The 23,974-nt window shown below is 45.3% G+C and overlaps 1 protein-coding gene across 2 annotated transcripts in view; it reads left to right on the top strand.

Annotated features, from left to right (window-relative positions):
* SGCB (sarcoglycan beta) overlaps nt 1–23,974 on the top strand; it is a 290,526-nt gene that overhangs the window by 187,838 nt on the left and 78,714 nt on the right. For both annotated transcript variants that reach the window (XM_085642109.1, XM_085642108.1), the window contains one exon: nt 2,089–2,274. In XM_085642109.1, coding sequence (XP_085498235.1) covers nt 2,089–2,274 — 186 coding nt within the window. The remainder of the gene's footprint in view (nt 1–2,088; nt 2,275–23,974) is intronic.

Consider the following 23,974-nt stretch of genomic DNA (forward strand, 5'->3'; position numbering starts at 1 on the left):
AGGAAACAACTCAAGACCTGGCTGTTCGAGCAGAAGCGTTCCCTCCCCCCCCCACCCTCAGCGCCTTGAGACCCTAACGGGTGAGTAGCGCGCTATACAAATTTTGTTGATTGATTGATTGATTATGCTTAGGAAGGGATCGAGTATTCAGTAAGACACAAGTTAAGGCATGCTTATTACTGAAACGTGTGTCAGACCGAGCAGTATCGGCAGTGTTGGAGGAATGGGGATTTGAGTGACCGTTACCCAAATTGAAATTACATGTATGACAGTAGTGTAGCTGGGAGTCAGTCCTCGTAAAGATAGGCTGACATACATTGTGCTCACCTTTTATATTGAAGGTTGATTTGGAGTAAGTAATAACAAAATTTTGACCAAGGGGAATGGCGCAGTCTGGCCGCGGACAGGCGCAGACGGGCTTGCCTTTGGCGTGCCTAAGGCGCGACCGCGCAGGTCACCATGTAACACAGTGGAGTGTCTTACACAGCACAGTGAACGTGCAATATCATGGTGTGTGTGTTAAAAAATAACGATCAAATGTTTTTATTTGAACACTTTATTTTCAACATTTTGATTTGCCACTCCTACTTTCTCTGTATGTTTCAGTCTCACTGCACCTCTTAGTCTACCGATCTCTCACTCTCACTTTCTCTGCCCGTTCCTATTCCCCTTCTCTCACTCTTCTCTGCCTTCCACCTCTACTGAGCTATCATTATTGGGGACAGGCTCCTTACGACTAACAACCCCAGCACTTTTATCAATGCTCTAGTTTTGAATGGGTGTCAGAGCAATGTTGCCAAATCGTGATTTGCATGACTCTGAAATGCCATCGCCCAAGACATGACTCGCCCACCCGCCTGGCTTAATGTGCAGGATTGAACTCAAGAGATGGCACCTATGGCACTTTGCAGTTTGTTTTTTGTGATACCAGCCGGTAGCTCCACACCTGACTCAGTTATTGCAGTGAATGACCAAAGGGAGGTTTTAAGCCTTTAAGTTTTAAACTATTTTCTATTATGCTGATTTTATGCATTGGCTGCTTTCCCTACATCTTGAACAGTCTTAAAAAATGACATCTTTTGGTGATCTGTGAGGGAGGATTTCATGGAAATTAGAAACCTGGATTGGCAATCCATGACTTTCAGCTCTTTTTCATCCACCTTACTTTTTTCTGTTTCGCTCTGCTTTCATATTTTATTTTCTTCTCCTGTTGCTATTTGTCTCTGTTTCCTATTTTCTTTATTCTGTTAATATTTGAAAATGTCTGCTTTCTTTTCTTCTCTTCTTGATCATTCTATCTGTATTGTGCCGTTTCCATTTTCCCCTCTGGCTTCTATTTACCCCAGTTGTCTCCTTTCCACAGATTCATTCATCCATCTGCGTTTCATTTTTCTCCTTTCTCTAGCATCCTTTGTTTCAATTTTCTTTCCTCTTTTAGTCCTTTAGTAGGTAAAAGACATTGTAATTTCCAACACCAATATCACTAACTCTCACAAATGCGAGACCAATTTGTATTGCAAATGCTTGTTAATAAAGTGTTTAGCCACTTAGTTTTCTATACTGAACCACATTCAACCCATCATCGTATCCGCCTTCAACCGAAGATCTGGCCAGCACAGTCTTTAGACATCAAAAGTCTGATAACACCCTGCCCACCCTACCTTCCTTCTTTGCTCTACATGTCCTTATTGGACCAAAAAGTTTTATGAAGCCACTGAAATAAGACATTGTGCTGTGTGATTACATTTGAAAGTGCCGCAGTGAGGATGGACCACCATAAATGGAAAGTGTAAGGGCTGGGGTGCACAGCTCAGTGATACTTAGCTCATTCTGTCTCCATTCCTTGTCCAACAATTCAGATTTGGGTTCAACGTGTTACAGAGCACACACCCACAACTAATCAACAGAGCCTGCTCAATATACACTTATAAACATTCTAAATAATAGCATGAAATGTTCGATTTTCCGTAACCTGTGGGGCCTTAATTTTCGCTGTAGTCAAGCCTTAATTTGTTGTATTTCTGGCATGTATAGTGTGGTTCGTTTTTTTAAAAATTATATCCTGAGGTCTTTTTGTTTTTCTTTTAGATCACGGTTGTCATCTGGGTTGTTATGCGTATCGGCCCCAATGGCTGTGAAAGCATGGAATTTCATGATAGTGGGCTTCTGCGGTTTAAACAAGTTTCCGATATGGGAGTGATCCATCCATTATATAAAAGTACAGTTGGAGGAAGACGTAATGAGGATTTAGTCATCACTGGCAATAACCAACCGGTAAGGTTTTTGTGCATGAAAATAGCACTATATGAAGGTGCTAAATCAGTAAGCAGAAAATTAATGTATTCAACAGTAGGAACGCTCATGGATTAATTTGCCAACCATTATTAACCGATATTATTCATTTGTCATTCTCACACCTGGATCAGGAGAATTCAGGTTATGAAACAAAAATAGGATCCTAAAAGACGACTGATACAAGAGTGCAACTGTTGTAAAGCTATATAGAGCATTCCAGAGAAGGGCTAAAACGTGTTTTACATGACATTATGGAAATCCTATTATAGGAATGAATGCCACAATCTGTTAGCAAGAATACCCATTTTCTGCAGGACCTCAGTATTTGTACTTGGTTCTTAGACACCATTTCTTGTTGGATAGTTCAGTGCCTGTTCCATCCTTTTCCTTATCTAATTGTGTCATAGAAGTCCCAGACTGCAGTAGCTAAAGAAGCAGAATTGTGCGGCGATCCCTCTCACTTGTGAAATTGCTTATTTTAGTGAGCAAAGGGTAACTGGACAAAATACATAAAATGTGAATAAAAAGACATACCTGTTCTGCACATATAGAGAAGTAAGCGTGAATTATAAATCAATCATTGAGATTTCTACAAATCTGTTTGCGAGAAACTGTTTTCGGTAGGGCACTATGTTATGTTTTGCTAGAGTGGAGCTAGTACATAGACAGAAGTAATCATGTTTTGAATAGTGTCCTATAAATACTGCTTACAAAGTTATATAAAAGGAATCTTAAAATATGTCAGGCCAGTTCGCCAATGTCTGTGGGAATCGAGAGAAATTAGTCAATCCTTGTGATACGTATGGCTGTTGTCCTTTGGACTAGAGGAGACAGGTATTTCTGCCAGCTCACTAAATTACCAAGTACCTCTTCTTTGAGCTTTGACTCACAGGGTAGCAAGGCTTAACATTGAATTTACTACGAGGATGGTGTGATTATCACTCACAATAAATAGAAGTTCCGAGGAGTGTTACTCTTTGAGTAAAAGAAATAAGACGTTGTTTACAATTAAGGAAATATGCTTAGTTAGTTCAGACAGCCTTATTGCTTGAATCACATTTCTGATAACCATCGTGGCTATTCTGTTACTAAGTTTGTGTTTTTCATTATGCCAATGAGCAGTAAAAGCAGGGACACAGTTGCAAAGGGGGGTAGCCCAGATTCAAAGTGCAGTGCTGTATCATTGCCTAACCATTGTGCGTGCCAGCACCCGCATTTTAGTGCTTGCAGTTTTTAAACTGCAAAACGTGAACCAGGGAGCATTGGACACACGCAAACCTTTATGGCAGTCAGTGCTGCTGCTGCTGTCAGGGTTTAAATAAGAGGTGCTACAGCATCAAAGCGAAGGCACACAGAAGCTCATGCCTCCAATTAGTGCAACTGCAGATTAAGCCACATGTGCAGCAACAACATTTATGCCATACATCCCTTGGGTGCAATGAAGAATGCAGAGGCACATGGGTCCTCGTGTTAGGGTTGTGGTTACTTGCAAAGGCTCTCTGGCATAATGACAGAAATGTACATGACTGCCACACAAGAGGTGGTGGTTGTTCGCAGAGACTCCGGAAGATCATAGGTCTGGCTTGGAAGTCCTCTGGTCCCAGCATTCTTGGCCCTTCAGATGTACTCACAGTAGTATACTGGTCGCTGAACTCAGGCACTGGTCCAGTGAAAGCAAAAATCTCTACAAGCCAGGCAGCCTTTCAGTTTCTCTTAGATGGGTTCCCAGAGTGCAGCCTTCTAGGGGTGCTTTCCCTGTAACTTGTGGGCAGACAGCTAAGGTTTCGGTCTCCAGTGGAAGCTTTCCTCTACACACGTGTGCAGAGTTCTTCCAAGTAAAAGACGCGAAAACTGTCAGTTTATAGCCAGTATAGTGGCATTGGTCACTTTGGGCCTGATTCACAAAGGTAAATGTGTGTAATTTTACAATTGTTTGCTATTCACAAAGGTATTTTACTAGTAGTACCTTTACAACTACGGAGTCTCTGCACATAAAAAGATAGTACTGTTTACCTTTGTGAATCAGGCCCTCAGTTTTAAAGTTGTCCCCACACCTGAGAGGGGAATCATTAGAACGTGCATTACCTTCAGATGTGCCGAAGCTTCATAGCAATCAACCACTCTCGGGTTATTGATTGGAAACCAGATGATCTGTGTCTAATCAAAATTTGGATCCTGGCTTCTCTTTTAAAAAAGGATTGCCAGGTAGACCATCTTTTTGTTTAAGCATGCAGCCTTGGCCAAGGTGTTGGCCACAGTCTTTGTTTAAGTGTTGCTCATCTCACACTGCAGGCTGACCTGGTGCAGAGCAGGCAACCCAAAAGAAGCCCCTTGCTTCATTCAAGCAGATGTGATTTCCATCAGGACGCATGCCTTTGACTTTGTGTGGGGGTAAGGGGAGCAATGCAGACGACCATGCTGAGAAAGGGAAGACCGCATCTCCCAAGATCAACGAACCTTATGCTGCACCCTACAATGATCGGGGCCTACATACATCCCTGGGAACCTGACCTCCTGTTTACCTGAGCAGCACTCATGCACATTACATAAAATCATGAGAAAAGAAGCGTCCAGTCACAACACCCCAAATGGATTTACACAAGTAGAGCTGGTAGGTAATCTCCCTGCTAGAGGTTTATGTTAAAATGCCTGCACTCCATCAGCACAATAAATCAGCTGGCTCCAACCATTAGTTGTGTCATACCATGGTCTTGGCAATGGTTGTTAAGAATTTTAAAAGGACTACTACTTTGGATGAACCCTTATCATACAACATTGTCTATCACTATGTTGGTTAGCAGCATACAAACTCGGGTAGAGAATTTGTCAGTAGACTTGCGACACGAGTCTGCTGCACAAGTTAACATACTTGGTTAGTCAGTCAGTATGAAATAGTGAGTGGAATGCCACATAGTCCACTGCGTCTGGGACTTTTGACTGTACACCATATTTCAAAATGGGTCGGTGTATGCTGAACTTTGTTCTGAGATGCTCTTTCTAAAGAGGTGTATGTTTTATTTCAGTAGAAGACTTAAAGGTTTTTCCTGGTGGTTCAGAACAGGAAATGTATGTGAGAGTGACCGCTCTAAATAGGGCAGATGGTCTGTCGTACTTCGACCGACAGCTTGAACTCCGTCAGGCTATTTGTTTGAGGTTTCCACCAACAGAGTCTACAGAAATATTATGGTCCACCTGACTAAATAGAGCAGATGGACCATCAGTTTGGCAGAGTACCCTCTTAACTGGACTCTTGAGTTCTCTAATTTCCTAAATGCAAAGCTTTAACGAAACCACAGACTGACAAACAAGCACAAGTCTATGGATACGATAAAGTATCAAAATCACGTGCACGTTAGTTTGTTCAAGAATATAAATACCCGTATCACTATTGCAAAATGTGTTTAGTTCATGTTTTATTCAGTGTCAAATTATGCAGTTTGCACCCCTTTCTGAAATAATTTTGGCAACAGTGAAAGTCGTGAAAAAGCCCTCCCAACTGCAAAGTACTACTACCGGCTCGACAACAATATCGTCAACAAGAGTAAAAAGTGCAAAAACATTCCTCCTACCTGAACACACTTCCCCAAACAATGTATCTCCTCTCCCTCCAAGTTACCTTCGCGATGTAGAAGAGTCAGATGATGGTGGCATGTTCGGTGCAGCCCACAGCCCTTCTGACTCCACGTTCAAATATCAGGATGAGGATGATGACCAGTGCTTTGGCGAATATTATGGTCCTCAGCAGGACCTCATATACGCTGAAAGGCCAAAGCATGGGGAACCTTTTCTAGCATTATGGTCAATCTCCTTCACAAGAAGGTATGGTGCAGGTTCCTCTGATCCTGTTTCAAGACCTCTAAGGTATGGTGCAGGGGGTACTATAAAATGTTTGCAGAGACCACTAAACAACCATCCTATAAACTGTCTAATGTTCCGCCTCAGAACACCGAGGCCTATTGTGCCACCCTTGACACCCTGAATCCAACATTGCAGCACCTCCTAAGGAAGATCCCTCCTCATCGGGTGATGACAGAGAAGAGGGAGAAATAGCAGACAATCTGTCTATGCCAAATTAATGATCTGATTATTTAATCCCTACTCCAACGCCACTTGCACCACAACTGGTGGACTCTACTCTGGACGACATTGGGGGTTTCCATAAGCTGATAGAGAGAGCAGCAAAAAAGTTTTAACTGCCAATTACTTTTTTCTTTACGATTATAAAGTGACTGCCAAGAGATCTGTGTGAGCAATCCCGATAGTGGGTTACTTGTAGGTAGAAGGCACAAAGATTATGAGGAACCCTGTGATGGTCGCAGCAGTTTTACCGCGAATTGACAAAAAGTACAAGGCACCAGAAGATTCACCTGCCTGTCTAGTAGGGCACCTGAAGCCGGACTCAGTCATTTCCCAGGCAGCTCAGCACCGATTTAAAAATCCATCCACATCTATCTCCGCTCCACTGGATAGAGAGGATAGGCGCCTGGATGACATCGGTAAAAGATTCTCCTCTATGTCAGCAATCACAGTTTATGCTGCCAATTCCTTGACCATATTGGGCGGGTATGACTTTCAAATGTTGTCTGACATTAGTGCGTACATAGAGCTTGTTCTTGTGGACGAAAGAGCAGAGGTAAAGAGAATCCTACAAGAGGGGGAAAGATCATCTTCAGAGGCCATTGACTATGCTAAGTATATAGCTTCCACTGGGTTTTAGCAGCTGGCAGGAGCTGCGGTTTTAAGACTGTAGGGGTGGTTGAAAGCAATATCTTTTACGGCCCGATGTACAGAGTATGATTCTGGGCATGTCCAATGATGGCGAAGCCCTATTTGGAAAGCATGTGGATGACGCCTAGCAGGCCATTAAGGCAGATACTGACACTGCAAAATCATTGGGCACCCTGTAGGTTTGGGAAGTGCCCTTTCGAGGAGCACGAGGAAGGGGCTTTACATCCTACAGAGGAGGTTACCAGCGCCATCAACAATATCAACTCTACCAAAAATAGTATACACCATCCTGTCAGCAGCAACCCTATTGAACACCATCTGCGGCAACCTATAATAAGCAAGCACCTATGCTAAAGCAGATTCCCCAGGAAAGAGGCACTAACAGAAAAAGTGACCTCCCTCAAGTGCTTGTTACACCCAATACTATCCAAACTGTGAATGCAAAAGTTTCCAACTTCTCCCACCAATGGCGGCAAATAGCATCAGGCAGATGGGTATTAGACCTCTTCACCTGCGGTCATACTCTGGAATTCATCAAGAGACTGCTTACCAACCCACTAAAGGGAGTGCTCCCACCTTGTCTTCACTTATTTCGGAAGGAAGCCCTCACCATGTTAAGCAAAGGAGCAATAGAAAACGTCCCTCATCCCAAAAAGGGCATGGGTTTCTACTAATTTTTCCCTCATAAAAAAGAAATCAGGGTAATTGTGACCCATTTTGGATCTCCAAAAATCCTGGATCTACAGCATGCATATTTTATTATCCCGATACAGCCCAGGCATTGCAAATTTCTGAGAGTCACTGTAGCTGGTACCCACAATCAGTTCAAAGTCCTCCCATTTTGCCTCAAATCTGCTCCCCTCATCTTTACAAAATGCCATGCTCCTTTGACAGCTTCCCTAAGAAAGGAGGGTTACCAGGTATTCCCTTACATTGACGATTGGCTGATAAAAGCATCAATGGCCCATCAAGCATCAAGAGCCACGTAAGCTTGCTTAACATTGTTCAACAGCTTAGGTCTCGGTGTCAACCACCAGGAATTGTCAACTCTTCCATTAAACACCATAATATTCCTGGGAGCAGCCTTGGATACAACTCAAGACAAAGCATTTTTATCTCAGGACAGTCAGCGAAGACTCAATGAATTGCCCCTCAGGCTGTTGAGAAAAAAGTGTTTCAGTGTGTCTGTTCAATTACTCCTAGGGATGATGTCCTCAGTGATATATTTGGTCCCTTTCTCCCGCCTCAAAAGGAGACCTCTACAAGAGGAGCTGGACAAGCAATGGATCCAAACAGAGGGATAGTTCGATAACCTAATGAGGATCTCTCCAGGCATGCCAAAAGCTCTATCCAGGTGGACACAAGCTAACAGTCTATCCGCAGGCCTAACGTTCCTACCTCAAATACCTGACTAGGTGAGAACCACAGATGCCTCCTAAAGAGTTGGGGTGGCCATGTGCAGGATCTGCAAATTAGTGAAAGATGGTCTTCAGATTAAAAGAGCATGCACATCAGTCAGCAGGAGCTCAAAGCAGTCAAGCTAAGTCTGCAAATTAGTGGAAGATGGTCTTCAGATTAAAAGAGCATGCACATTGGTCAGCAGGAGCTCCAAGCAGTCGAGCTAAGTCTTCAAGCTTTCCTGCCGAAATGGATAACAGGTTTGTCAGTGTTAATTCGCACAACCAATACCACCAGCATGCACTATGTGAACAAACAATGCGTCAGAAGATCGCTAGCCCTTTCCAGGCAAGCTCAGAAGATGTGGAACTGGATCATGACACATGACTAATGCTTAGAGCAGAACCTGTTCCGGGACAAGCAATATCTTAGCGCATACGCTAAGTAGAGCAAGGAATATCTGCCACAAATGGGAGCTCAATCAGGTGGCTCTGAACAAGATCTTATCTCTCTGGGACAAGCCGGCTCTAGATTTATTTGCAACAGAGAACTGGAAATGCCAGTTTTATGCAAGTTGGCATCCACATCCAGGCTCATGGGGAATGCCTTTTTCGATCAGATGGTCAGAGGAAGTATGCATATGCTTTTCCCCTGATACCTCTTATACCAAAGGTTCTCAGCAAGATGAAGACAGAACAATGTCGCATAATCCTGATAGTTCCTAGATGGCCCAGACAGCATTGGTTCAAGGAGTTGTCTCCTGTTGTTAGAAACCAGCCACATTCACCTAAAACCTTCCAGGACGCTATTTACGATGAACCAAGGCTAGGTCCTTCTTCCAGACCGAACTTCTCTACACTTATCCGCATAGCTCCTTAATTCCATGAGTTCATGGATCTAAATATCCCTCAAGATTACAGAAACTTTCTTGCAAAAGCCAGTGCAGACACCACTACAAAAACATATAGATTGAAATGGAAACGTTTCGGTCTATATTGCCAGAAGTCGAATGTGCATCCTCTTCAAGCATCACCAGAACAAATTCCACCTTAACTTTTGTCACAGGAGAAATCAGGTTTGGTCCATGCATCAATAAAAGTACACCTTGCTGCAGTATCATGATAGAGACACTCTTCGTCTTCTCCATCTTTATGGTCTAATAGGATCCTTAAGCAATTCGTTACAGGACTATTCAGGGTTTTCCCTCCAATACAGGCTCCTCCTCCTGCGTGGCAGCTTAATGTAACGCTAACACAGTTAAAGAAGAGTCCATTTGAACCAATACACAAAGTGGACCTCAGGTTCCTGTCATGTAAATTGGCATTACTGCTGGCGTTAACATCAGCCAGAAGAGTGAGTGAAATTGAGGTATTTACAATTAAGGAGCCTTTCCTACGTTTTACAGACTGTTATTTTCGTAACCAATCCAAAGTTTCTTCATATTTTTGATCTTAATGAGCCTGAAATACTGAGAACTTGCTTTCCAAATCTGCAGTCCGTAGCAGAAAGATCCCTGCACCCATTAGATAGCAAAAGATGTCTGAAGTTCTATTTGCTTCGCACCAAACAGGTCAGGAAAACTGACCAACTGTTGATAACATATGGAAATACTCGTGAAGGTGCCCCATGTCACAAAGGCAACCATCGCTCAATGGCTCGCAGCCACCATCCAATTCTATCATTCTAAACCTAGCAGACCATTAATGGCTAAAGTCAAAGCCCACTCTACTAGAGTGGTCTCTACCTTGACTGTGTTGTTTGCTGGAGTGACTGTCAAGAGGATATGTTGTGCTGCAACATGGAAGAATGAAGCATTATTGTCTGGAATTGCCAAAGCTCAGTGATGCAGCTGTTAGACAGGTGGTGCCACGCCGTTTATTTCAATACGTCGAGCCTTTTATGAGTGCATGTATTTGCTTTATGTGTATCTACAGATATTTATGTATATATTTATCTGTGTGCGTATGGATGTTTCTCTGTATGGGTGTTTATACGCACCATCCACTATTTTTGCTCTTAGCATAAGGACTGTACAAATACTGTAACTGCTTGTTATTCTGATTCAAGCATGTGACTCTGTGAAAGATCCAATACTTGAGAAGAAAATAAGTTACTTACCTATAACTGTAGTTCTACAGTTTTGGTATTTTCATAGATTGGCATGCAACCCACCCTCCTCCCCTTATAAGCTCCCCTTAGTGGTTCAGAGTTTCTTTCCCACTAGTGCTTGAAAACCTGAGGGAATCCGCCTCTGTGGGGAGTATTCCAGAGGGTGCTGTCACCTGATTAACTGGAGTTCGGGTTTGATGATATTCCGACTGACCAGAGGTAGCGGAATACAGATTCCGGTAGCGGGTGATGTTTATTTACAATATGGGAATGTTTTAATTGTTAATGTTTCAATGGTTATTGATCTGCAACACTAGACATACAGTCACTATTGTAATAGGTTCACTATGACTTCCGCTATTCGACATGTCACAATGATTCATATCCCCAATGTCTTCGTCTGATCCAATGACAAACCGCACCATGGTGCCAACGTTATCACTCCTCTCCTGGAATGTCAATGGTCTGGGGGACAAGATAAAATGGGGACTGGTGCTACAACACCTGAAACGCATATCCCCGGCAGTTATACTGCTCCAGGAGACACACTTGATGGGCTCCATGTGTAAGGCCCTTGACCGGTGGGGGTTTCAACTGGTGGTACATTCAGAATTCTCCACGGGATCCCGGGGAGTGGGGATTTTGGTGCGAAAACGATTCCCCCTCATTATCCATCGCACTTTTAAGGACGACCTAGGCCGCTTTGCGACAATCTCGCTTCAATGGGAGGGTCGAATGTTCAACTTAGTATCTGTTTATGTCCCGCCGGCTCTGCACTCCCCTGCTTTTCAAGATCTGGGCAAATTCCTCCTAACACTCCTAAGGGGAGAGGAGTTGGCCTAACGGCTAGGGCGCTGGACCTCGGAAACTGGGTTCGATTCTCGGTAATGACTCTGAACACCCTGTGATTCTGGGCAAATCACCTAATCTCCCCGTGCGTAACAAAAAATGAATGTGTGTCCTCATGTAACGTAACTGGTGCTATGCAAAGTGCTCTGATACCTGATTGGATTGGATTCGGTTCAAGTTCGCGCTATATAAAACTCTAATAATTTTTTTTTTAAAACACTACCAGACGGAGACCTAATATTAGGGGGCGACTTCAACATGACCGTCAATGACGTGCTGGAACGCACACCTATCAGCCCACAACATCGTGTTCGTTCACACCTGGCTGACTTTTTAGATGCACATGGCCTATTGGACATATGGAGGTTCCAAAACCCACTCGAGAGACAATACACCTTCCACTCAGGAGCTCACAATAGCCTCTCCCGCATAGATTATATACTCACGGCTGTGGACGGTCTGGGAAGGATGGGGGCGATCACACACTTACCCAGAGGAATCTCTGATCATTCCCCGGTACAAGCAGAAATCCGGGCACACCGCACCATTCAAAGTTGTATGTACCCCATTTATCCGGGATTCCTTATGAATTCGAAGATCAGAAAAAATCTAACCACTGCAACCATGCAATACTTCCAAGAAAACAAAACATCAGCCTCCTCCCCATTAACATTATGGGAAGCATACAAACCAGTGATAAGGGGACAGGCTATCTCCCTCATTGAAGGGCATAAAAGAGAAAAAAGGAATGCAATAGAGACCTTAGAGCGGGAAGTACAGCACTTAGAATCCCAACATGCAGTCGGACCCACTGAAGAGACAGCACATACATTATGCATGAAACGACAAGAATATAAGGAAAACCTCTGGGCTGACGCTTAGTCCCGTCTGCAAGCAGTCCAATACAGCACAGATTAGGACCGACGATGGAGAAATCACGTCGGACCCACAATGCAACTAGCGCAACATTATGAGCGAGTATATACGTCCACGAACACTACCACCGTACAGGAAGCGCTCGCATTCCTCCAAGATATCCGTATGCCACGGCTCACGCCTCAAGAAGCCGAAAGTCTAGGAGCAAACATCACGGTAGACAATCTCAAGGTAGCCATTTCAATAATACAATCGGGTAAAACCACTGGTCAAAATGGCATCCCGATAGAATTACATAAACACACAGCGGACAACATAGCCCCATAGTTGTTACAAATGTTCGAAGCGAGGAGACATAGGGACACTCCCTAGAGATCAATGACTGGCAACTATTGTGGCCATCCATAAGCCTGGCAAACCAATAGAGGAATGCACATCATATCGTCTGATCTCCTTAATTAATGCGGCAGCGAAAATCTTAGCCAAAACGCTGGCGCTTAGACTCACCCCCTTATCTCCCCACATTGGTCCACCCGGATCAGTCGGGCTTTATGCCTGGCAGAAACACAGCCCTGAATCTTAGACGCCTCCATGGTGTATTGGGACGAAAACACACTATACAGGAAGACACCGCGGTCCTCTCCCTGGATGCAAAGATGGCCTTTGACTCGGTGGAATGGACCTTTTTGTTTGCGGTCCTTCAACATCTAGGGTTCGGACCGAAGTTCTGCTCCTTGATACATTTACTCTACGCCGACCCGGTAGCACGTGATCGCTAATGGTCACATATCGTGGGAAATTACCCTGGGCAAGGGGACGAGACAGGGCTGCCCATTGTCGCCCTTATTGTTTGCATTAGTCCTGGAACCACTGACAGCATGGATAAGATTGGATCCTTTGGTCCGAGGCCTAAAATAGAGGGAGGAATGGGAAGATCGTATCTCCCTCTATGCAGATGATATACTACTGTATATCGCCTCACCCACGCGATCCCTCCATGCGCTCCTCAATATCTGCGCTGTGTTTGGTATCGTCTCCGGATATACCATTAATTGGGATAAGTCTGTACTGTATATATCACATGGTCCGCCCCGCGCCTCCCAAAAGGCTGCAAGGTCCAAATAGTCACAGACAGTTTTAAGTACCTTGGCATACATGTAACATCAGATCTTGACGCATTTTTAACACTCAACTTACATGCCCCTCTGCAAAAATTGAAGCGCGATATTAAGCAATGGAAAGCACTACCACTCACCCTATTAGGTAGAGCAGCTCTCTTTAAAATGATGGCCCTGCCCAGATTTTTATATGCCCTACACAATACACCATACATAGTCCCTGATTCATATTTTAGAGCAGTGAATTCGGAGGTTGCGGCTCTCCATTGGGATAGCAAGCCGGCAAGAGTGGCAGCAAATAAACTGGTGCGGAGTTGGTATGACGGCGGGATAGCCCTGTCTGACATCAAAGCGTACTACTGGGCTTCAAAACTCAGTCATTAATCAATGGCTTCATGTGCCAGACACAGACCCGGCCTACCACCTCGACAGAATGTCACTAGGGAAAGGCGGTGTTAATAGAGCGCTCTGCAACAATCAGAAAGCCCGTGACCTTATAGCCCCAGCGTCGCACACTATTTGCACTTGGCACACGGTAAATAGACACCTGGGTTGGTCAGGCAGACTTACACAACACACACCCTTATGGGACACAAGTAAACTTGGTACACTGGGCAACAGCAAAGGATTTCAAAAATGGGATCTGATCTGCATCTCCCGGCTTGGGGACCTTTGGCATAATGGGAAAGTCGTCCGTTTCACCCACCTACCAGAGCATTACAAAATGGCTCTGAGCGAACTGTTCAGATATCTGCAAATTAAACATGCGATAGAAGCAGCACTCCCTACAGCTGAGATACTCCCGGAATCTTCCCCCTTAGAGGACCAACTATTGACCGACTACTTGCACAAACGAGCGACCTCACCAACATATAAAAAAATCATTAACAACCGGGTAAATCCACTTGACCGGCTCAGGGAACTTTGGCAGTCGGTGGTGGGAGACATGGATGACACTGACTGGCGAGAGGCGTTGGCTTCACCAAGGGAGGTAGCAATCTCCTCTAGACTGCGCTTGGCGCAATTTAAAATACTACATAGGACCTACTACACACGGACGGTATTGCACAGGATGGGAAGGACCCCTGACCCATGTTGTTTGCGCCTCTGTGGGGACGTAGGTACATATTATCACACCTTATGGGACTGCCCGAAACGTACACCCTACTGGGAGGCTGTGGTAAGAACTATCGCAGAAGTCACCGAGAAACATGTCCCGCTTGAGCCTAAATGCTGCCTCCTTAACGTCTGGGGTCCAATAGACCTTAATCACGCCGAATGCCAGTAGGCAACGACAGGCATGATAATAGCTAAGCGGAACATAGCGCAAAAATGGGGAGTGGGGATCGTACCGACATTACTGAATTGGTGTAAAGATATGTATATGGTTATGGTAGCGGAGCAGGCTACATTTATAAATAGGAAATGCCCAAAAAAATGGGGAAGGGTGTGGGGAAAGTGGAACATGTATAGGGGAAACATCTGCACGCCCCGGAAGAAAATAGCGACTCGGACGAGGACCTGTGATGTTGTTGAAGTTATATGTGTACCAATGTAGAAATGTATATCAAGTGACTGTAAAGAAGTAACATTAAGATTGTAAAATTATACATGCAGATCATTGTTGTTTTAATAAAAAACTTTAAAAAAAAAAATATATATATGGGTGATATGAGATCTCCCTATTTGTACGAGATTTCCGAATTTAATAAACCTTTATGGGTTGAACTACTAATCTTTTGAGATGTTTAGGATTTAGAGAATATTTAAATAACTCTTGTACTACCTCTCAGTTAAAGACAGATTTTGCTGTGTGTATTAACTTTCCATATGTGCTTCTTGCTGTGGTGTTTAACCCCTTCGCTGCTAGGCCTTTTCCTCCCCATTGTGCTAAGCCTTTTTTGGGCTATTTGGGGTAGTTCACGATTAGGCCCGTAACATTTTGCTCACATAAGGTACCCACACCAAGTGTAGTCCTTTTCTTCCAACATCATGAGGATTCTAAAGGTAACCAGGGTTTGTGGATTTCCCTGGAGGGGACTGAGAAATTAGCCAAAATACAGCAAAAGTTTTTGGGGGGCGGGGTGGGAAAAAAGTGCTTCAGAAGAAAGCGTCTGTTTTTTTCCTGCAAATGGTATCACTGAGATTTTTAGCTAAATTTGAGGTTTGCAGGGGATTCTAGGTAAGCAAACTTTGGGGCATCCACGAAGCCACACATCCTGGCACAACCCCAGGTGTCTACTTTTCAGAAATGTCTGGGTTTGGTAAGTTTCTCTAGATGGCCCCCGAACCCAGGACCAAAAACGCTGGTGCTACCCTTGCATTTTGATGTCTCCACAATATGCTTTGTGCTCTTCCCTGTCGCAGTCACCTGGCCCACCCACACAAGTCAGGTACCATTTTTATCGGGAGACCTGGGGGAACGCTGGGTGGTAGGAAATTTGTGTCACCCCAGGGATCCCACAACTTTTTCACACAGAAATGTGCCGAAAATGTTATGTTTTTAGATAAATTTGCTATTTGCATGTCATTCTGCATTAGAAAACGTTGGGTAATCCACACAAACCACACCTCCCTAGACTCCCCTGGGTGTCTAGTTTTCAGAAATGTCTGCCTGCCGAGCCCGGGACTGAAACGGAGGAGCCTCCTTTGCAAAAACAGATTGTTTTGTGAAAGATGGGGGACACCAGGGTTTTTGTTCCTGGGCTTGGCGGGCATTTAGGTAAACCTACCAAACCCGGACATTTCTGAAAACTAGACACCTGGGGGAGTCCAGGGAGGTGTGGCTTGCATGGATACCCAAACGTTCTCTTACTCAGAATCCCCTTCAAACCTCAAATTCGGCAAAAAAATAAAATTCTCCTCACATTTCTGTGTTGGATCAGTGTGCCAGCATAAATTTCCTACCACCCAGCGTTCCCCTCTGTTTCCAATAAAAATGTTACCTCACTTGTGTGGGTGCCCAAAGCAGAGTCAGTCTAAAAATGTATAAAATGAAAAACTGAGAGGGAGCCAAAGCGTGTCCATAAGAGCAGTTTTTTAAATGTTTTTAGGCTGACTCTGCTTTGGGCACCCACACAAGTGAGGTATCATTTTTATCAGGAGTTTAAGGGGAACACTGGGTGGTAGGAAATTTTTGCCAATGCGGTGGTCCTTCAACATTCCCACACAGACATGTGAGGGAAATTTGACTTGTTAGCTAAATTTAAAGTTTGCACTGGATTCTGTTTAAGAAAACACTGGCGTACCCATGCAAGCCACACCTCCAGCGAAGTGACAGTCCAGCCACTCCACAAGCGAAGTGACAGTCCGCCCACACCGCCAGCCAAGTGCCAGTCCACGCATACCGCCAGTCAAGCACCACCCAAAGCACACAGCCAGCCAAGCACCATCAAACACACGCCGCCAGCCAAGTGCCAGTCCACAGACACCACCAGGTAAGCGCTAGTCCACATACACCGCTACCAAGCACTAGTCCCCCCACACCGCCAGCCAAGTGCCAGTCCAGGCATACCGCCAGCTAAGCACCATCCAACGCACACAGCCAGCCAAGTACCATCAAACACCCCCAGCCAAGCTCCAGTCCACACACACCGCCAGGCAAGCGCTTGTCCACATACATCGCTACCAAGCACTAGTCCACACACACCACCAGACAAGCGCAAATCCACACACACTGCTAACAAAATGCCAGCACACACACAGCCAACCAAACGCCAGTGCATGCAGTCCATCAGCCGAACTCCAGTTCACATACACACACACACACACTCTGAAATTTTTCCTGGTATCTAGTGGTTTTCTGCCTCCCTTGGGGACAGATGAGCCTTACCGCATCGCTGATGTGCACCCATGGGGGCAGAAATGGCTAAAATGTGTGCCTAAAAAAGGGAGAGCGACCCTTGAGTATGGGGCCGCTCCCTGACATGCCCATAAACATATCCATGGTGCCTAGTGGGCTTTCTTCCCCCACCGGGAGTTAGAGGGGGCAGATCGGGTTTAATAATAACCACCATCTGCCTCCCTGGAGGTGGGGGGGCAACAGACTGTGCCCATTTGGGCAGCCTCCCTTACACAAAGTAAAAATAGTACCTAGTGTCTAGTGGGCTTCCTCCCACCCCCGCCCCCAGGGAGGCAGATCGGGGAGTTTCACTTATATCTGCATACCCAGAGGGGGCAGAAAGACTAGAAATTTTCTTTGGTGGGGGGACTTCGGCATGCCCCTTCAGGGCCGCCCACACCCCTGCCTAAGGGAAAGAGTAGTTCCTAGTATCTGGTGGGCTTACTGCCCCCCTGTGGGGGCAGATCTGGGTCTATTGCTGTGATATGCAAAAAGCCTGTGCGTTTTTTTTATGGAGGGGTGGGAGCATTGGCATACCGATTCTGCAGACCTCACCTCTACACTAAGAAAAGAAAATAGTCCCTTGTCCATTGGAGTCTTTCTGTTTCCCGCAGGGGGCAGATCAGGGACTATTGCCCTATATGTCACTGGGGGTCAGAAAGACTGTCCCCATTTTGGGTGGGTGGGGGGGGGGAGATAAGGTATTGGCATGCCCCATTCTGGGCAGTCCACTTTTATTTAAAAAAAGACCTGGTTTCTAGGGGACTTTCTGCTCCCCCTTAGGATCATATCGGGTAATAACTCTCATTTGCCCCCTGGGGTGGGCAGAAAGACTTTTACTAGTGTCTGGGGGTGGAGTATTGCCATGGCCATTGTGGGCTGCCCTAACCCCTCTTTTATAAAAAAAAAAAACCAATAATCTCTGGTACCGAATGGACTTTCTGCTCCTTCCCCGGGGGGCAGATCGGGGTAATAACTCCCATCTGCCTCCCCCGGGAGGGGGGCAGAAAGACTGTCCTTTTTGTTTTTTGGAGGGGTGGGGACATTGGCATACCCATTTTGGGCAGCCTCCACCTCTGTTTTCCAAAAAAGAATCCATGATGCATAGTGTGCTTTCTGCTACCCATTGAAATATGGGGGGAGCAAAGGCCCTTGCCCAATGGGCCGCTCCCCCCTCCCTGGTGTTTAGTGGTGGTGGATCCCTGCCTGGGGATCGCCCTCTTGCGACGATACCCAAGCAGGGATCTGCTAAGAAAGGGTATCATTGGAAAGGGGAGATGCTACCCCTTCAAGTGATACCTCTCCCGTTTATCTCCGTGCTCAGCGAACTGAGGTAGCCAAGCCAGCACTGAAGCAGTGAAAGAGAAATAAGCAGAACGGCTCATTTTACTTTCACTTTCAGTGTAATGACATTGGCGCACCATGCGCGCCGATCCTCATTACACTGAAAAAAATTGCCTCTGGAGCTTGAGAAAGCTCTTCCCCAGTTCCAGAGGCTCAAAAACAAAACCAGAAACTCCCTCTGCTGTTTACAGCAGAGGGATTTGGTGGGCGTGTTCCTCAGCACAAGAGCACCGTGGCCCAGGGCGGAACCATTCGGTCCTGCCCACCCAAGGGGTTAATTCCACTAATTAGGTCAGGAGCACCTGTGGAGTTACGTTCTCTAGGTGGTGATTTTGGGTACTTTTAAACTCTTTGAAAATATGGATGTTCATTTAGAAACAAAACATGGAAGTGCCATATTGAATCAAAATTGATACACACTTAATACAGATTAGCATGGAATGATAATGTTCATAGCGATACGATTCTTAGTTTGCCAGACTCTTCTTTCACCTCTGCAGAGATAAGTGTTAGCCCAAGAATTCTTAAATTCTAGAACTTTCCCAGTTTGAGCTTATGGGTCTGCCTGATTACTTTTTGCAGGACTATAATCTGCTTCTACAGCTGTTACTACAGAGCTTTCTGCATGGGTACTGAACATGAGTGCGTCAGAAGTGGATGATCCTCACCTGTGTGGGTATGTGTGCCCTCACCAGTTCCCTTTTTCCACTAAACAGTGGAAAACAGAACCTGCTTCTCTCACACTCAGTGAATTCCTTATGTGTACCCTGCCTCTTGGTAGGCTGCATGTTGTTGTATTGTTTTTTCCCCCGTGTGTTTGTGTGTTTTTTCCTCCATCACTTCTTCGATCAACTTGTGTAATTGATGCCATAACACTCCTACTTAAAGCCTGTGTGATCAGACATCTGCAGTAGCTAATCAGCACTACCTCTTTGTCTCGTATTTGGAGAAAGTAATTCAGTACATGCCTGCAATTTTTGTAATACAGTACCTGAGAGGTTTCTTCAGAATGCCTGTCTTGCATGCAGAACAAGAGTTCACCTATCCTCAAAGAAACATTTGATTTCAGATGACTTAGGAGTTTAGTACAGGAAGCGAAGCATCCACCCATGTACCCCTAATTTGTTTACACAAGTGGTGCCATAGAAGTTAGGGAAGGTGAAAGTACTTGATAGAAACAAATTGTTGGTAGCATGTATGGCCCTAGATGCAAACACTCTGCATAGTCCTGTATTTAGTGTTGGACTTGAACGTTTGTAAGTTGTCTTTCTTCGAACAAGAATTTTGAGTCACAAAGTTTGATATGTCTACTGTATTCGATACTGCCCATGGGCACCAGCTCCATTGTTATATTGTGTTAGAGGCATGAGTGGCTGTAGATAAACATGCTTTCCATACTCCTGCCATCTAGTGTTGGGTCTGTATGTGTGCAAGTTGGTTTTTTTTCGAAGAAGTCTTTCGCATCGACTCCATGGTTAACTTGTTTTCTTTCTGCCGTTGGGTTAGGACGTGTGTGCCTGCGCTCCGGTTCGAGGCCATTACGGTGTTCTTTTTGGTTTCTGCAACACACTTGCCTCGTCGGTAATGTTTTGATAGCGTTTCCCATTCTGTGAATTGAGTTATAGCTACAGTGCTCATCGAGTTGACTTGCTTTCACTGTGGCCCCTACATGGCCTCGCCCTTCAGGGCCTTTTTACTCAGTCTAAATCAGGTTCTACTCAGAATGCCTTGCTGGTGATGGAACGGACGCCCTTCCGTTACTGCCCTCGCCTCCACGCAAAATATCCCTGGACCGACTTGCATCAAGTCTGTAATCTGTGTTTGTCACCAGAACACAGAGAAGCAGATTCGAAAACCTGTTGCTTCTTCCGCTCCAAGAAAACCCTCAGAGATCGTCGTGCACTTCGGTTCGAAATGCAGCGGTGAACGGTCAACGACACTCCGGACATCTTCGGCTATGGAGATGTTGAAGAACACCCTGAACCATTGGTTGCAGAGGAAGAGGGGCTCTCTGAGAGCCGTTCCGTCTCTGAACTCAAGGTCAACCTGGAAATGGAGAACATCGCACTGGCTCAACACCTCGTGAGTATGGTACCCCCTGTCTGTCAACACCATTTCGAACATTCCAAGAAACATCGGTCCACCTCTGCCTTCTAGCCATGGTTGACACCGAACGACTGGGTTGGGTGCCCCACACTCTTGCTCAGCACCGAAACAACAAACAAAGCCGAAGCCTTCAACATCATGTATTTCGGTGTCGTGCCGACCTTCAGTGCCAATGTGCCTATTGCTGTCCACTGCTTCTATGCCAAGTGGAAATTCGATGTCTAAACTAAAACTGGGGTCGGATCCAAACCCTGATAACCAGTAAACCAGTGAAGCCAATTCTGCACAAACTCCAGGAACGGCTGGATGCCAATGAAAAACTAATTCATATTCAACCTCACACCGGACGTATCCTCACTAAGCTGTTGGCTCTGATACCTCCACCTCCGAAAAGACTGCTGTCTTTCCAAGACGCTCTGGACTTAGCGCCACCAAAACACCGAAAAAAGGCAGACAAAGCCACGAGGCCTCTGCCTGCTCCTCCATCCTCTCCACCTCCACTACCTCTGCGATCCCCACCTCCTCTACCACCTACTGGCGTATTGCGAATTCAATGGGCCTATTGGCTCATTGTGACCTCACTGAGATGAGATGATGGATCTGCTCCAATATCTCCCAGAGGAGATATTGGAACAAGAGCCAAGGCAAGTCTCTGAAGGCAAGCTCATATCCAATTCATCCATAAGCTGTGCCTTAGATTCTGCCGAAACTGCGGCTAGAGGTATTAACACCAGGAATTTGTTCAGACACCATGTATGGCTCCGCATTTCTGGGTTTAAACCAGAAGTGTAGCAAAATGTCCTAAATATGCTGTGTGATAATGAGCATGTGTTTGGTCCACAAGTAGACCAAACATAAGAAAACTTTAAAAAAGACAGACACAGCAAAAGCAATGGGGGCCCTCCAAACACCTACTCCCTGTGTCTCCTTTCGCCACTTGAACTATCATGGAAGTTCTAAAACAACCTCTTCTGATGCCTCAACCTCCTATCACCACAATCCAGGTCGAAACACCTCCCAAAGAGGTTATTTCTGAGGCTCTTATAGAGCCAATAATGCCAAGGGCAGGGGTAAGGGTGCTTCCCCACATGGAGCAATACCTACCACCAAACAGTGACTTCCCCCTTCTACCCCCAGACCACATCACATCTGTCTGGGGTTGATTACACAATTTCCTACCTACACGGCTAAGTTACATCAGACCAGTGGGTGTTGGACATTATCCAACATGGTTATTCTCTGGAGCTCATTACCACAACACCCAACATTCCACCTCACACTCACAGGCTCTCATTGGGACATCAAACATTGCTAAAACAGGAAGTCCAATCTCTTCTCAAAGGAGCTATAGAGCTCGTCCCTGTACATCATCAAGGTTCAGGAGTATACTCTCTCTACTTCTTCATACCCAAAAAGGACAACACTTTACGGGCAATCTTAGACTTCAGGCTTCTAAACCACTACATCTTGTCAAAGCATTTTCATACGGCAGCCATACAAGATGTGATTCCACTTCTCCAACAGGACAACTTTATGGCTACACTAGACCTAAAGGGTGCCTATTTTCACATACCAATGCACCCAGCACATCGCAAATATCTCAGGGTTGTGGTGACGGGTAAACGTTACCAGTTCAAAGTCCTCCCTTTCAAGCTGACTGTTGCACCTCGGGTATTCATGAAGTGTCTAGCAGTTGTAGCAGTGCATCTACGCAAACAAAGGGTTCATGTATTTCCATATTTGGATGATTGGCTTATTAGAGCCAACACTCTTCAGCAGTGTCAACAGCACACTCAGATTACATTAGATCTGCTCCATCGCTTAGGTTTCACCATCAATATCACCAAGTCTCACCCTCAACCTCTGCAGCTTCAGCCATATCTAGGGGCTATCCTAAACACACAAGTGGGGTTAGCCTATCCCAATACTGCAAGGATCCAACATTTCCTAGCACTCAGACCTCAATTCCATGCCAATCAAGTACTAACAGTAATGCTTCTCTTCGGCATGATGGCCTCCTGCATTGACATAGTCCCTCATGCACGTTTACATATGCGCCGCTACAGGAATGCCTTACGCAACAGTGGTCTCAGTCACACTGTCAGTTAGAAGATCTAGTGTTAATAGACTGCCACACTCATCACTCTCTGCAGTGGTGGAACACCCAGAACCTATCGATAGGGTGGCCTTTCTTCAACCCTGTTCCCTATACCACTCTCACAATGGACGCATCACTCACAGGTTGGGGTGCACACTTGCATAACCTCACAATACAGCATCTCTTGGACACCAAGCCCCAGGATCTCCATATCAACTACCTAGAGATTCAATCTGTTCACCTAACATTATGAAAGCGTTCCTACCTCACCTTATCAGCAAAGTTGTCTTAGTTCAGATGGACAATATAACAGTCATGTATTCTCTACAGAAATGGGACACACACATTCATCTCCATTATCTCACCTATCCCAGACCAGAGGTGGGCTCCACATAAAAAATTAATCTCTTAGCAGAATAACTTCCGGGAACAAACAGCTTTGCAATCGTCATCAGCATGATGCAGCAAGTTCATGATTGGGAACTCCACTGCCAAGTCTGCCAACCCATACTTCCACAAAGGGGGGGGGGGGTTCAGTCAAATAGATTTGTTCACAACCGCAGGAAACGCCAAATGCCCAAACTTTGTGCCCAGGTTCCCACAATCCAAGGGCAGCGCACTTTGGATGAGTTGGTCAGGGATATTTGCCAACATTTTTTCTACTCTCCCTCTCATTCCATTTCTGGTTCGGAAGCTCAGGCAAACATATATCACACTAATACTAATGGCTCCCTCATGGGCTTGTCAGCCCCGGTTCACATTACTGGACCTCTCTATAGTACTCCACGAGAAGCTCCCCAACAGGTCAGGAACCCAGATCCCAAAACTCTCAACCTTGCAATCTGACTCCGGAGGTTATAGAATTTAGTTACTTAAATCTACCTACCACCTGAATGTATGACCATTCTTAAGGAAGCCTGTAAGCCTTCTACTCGAGGATGTTATGCAGCTAAATGGAAAAGGTTTGTTTACCATTGTCATTCAAAACAAATTGATCCTCTCAATACCACAATTCAGAACATCGTCTGTTACCCGCTTCATCTACAAGTCTCTGAACTAGCATTCCACTCTACAAGGTTACATCTTGCTGCAATTGCTGCCTGCTACAAAATAGGCTACACATGTCTTTATTGAAAATACCTATCATTAAAGCCTTCATGGAAGGGCTTAAAAGAATAATTCCACCAAGGGTTCCGCCTCCAGCCTCATGGA

Source organism: Triturus cristatus, chromosome 2_2 (genome assembly GCF_964204655.1).
Source record: "Triturus cristatus chromosome 2_2, aTriCri1.1, whole genome shotgun sequence".
In the NCBI taxonomy this organism is placed as follows: domain Eukaryota; kingdom Metazoa; phylum Chordata; class Amphibia; order Caudata; family Salamandridae; genus Triturus; species Triturus cristatus.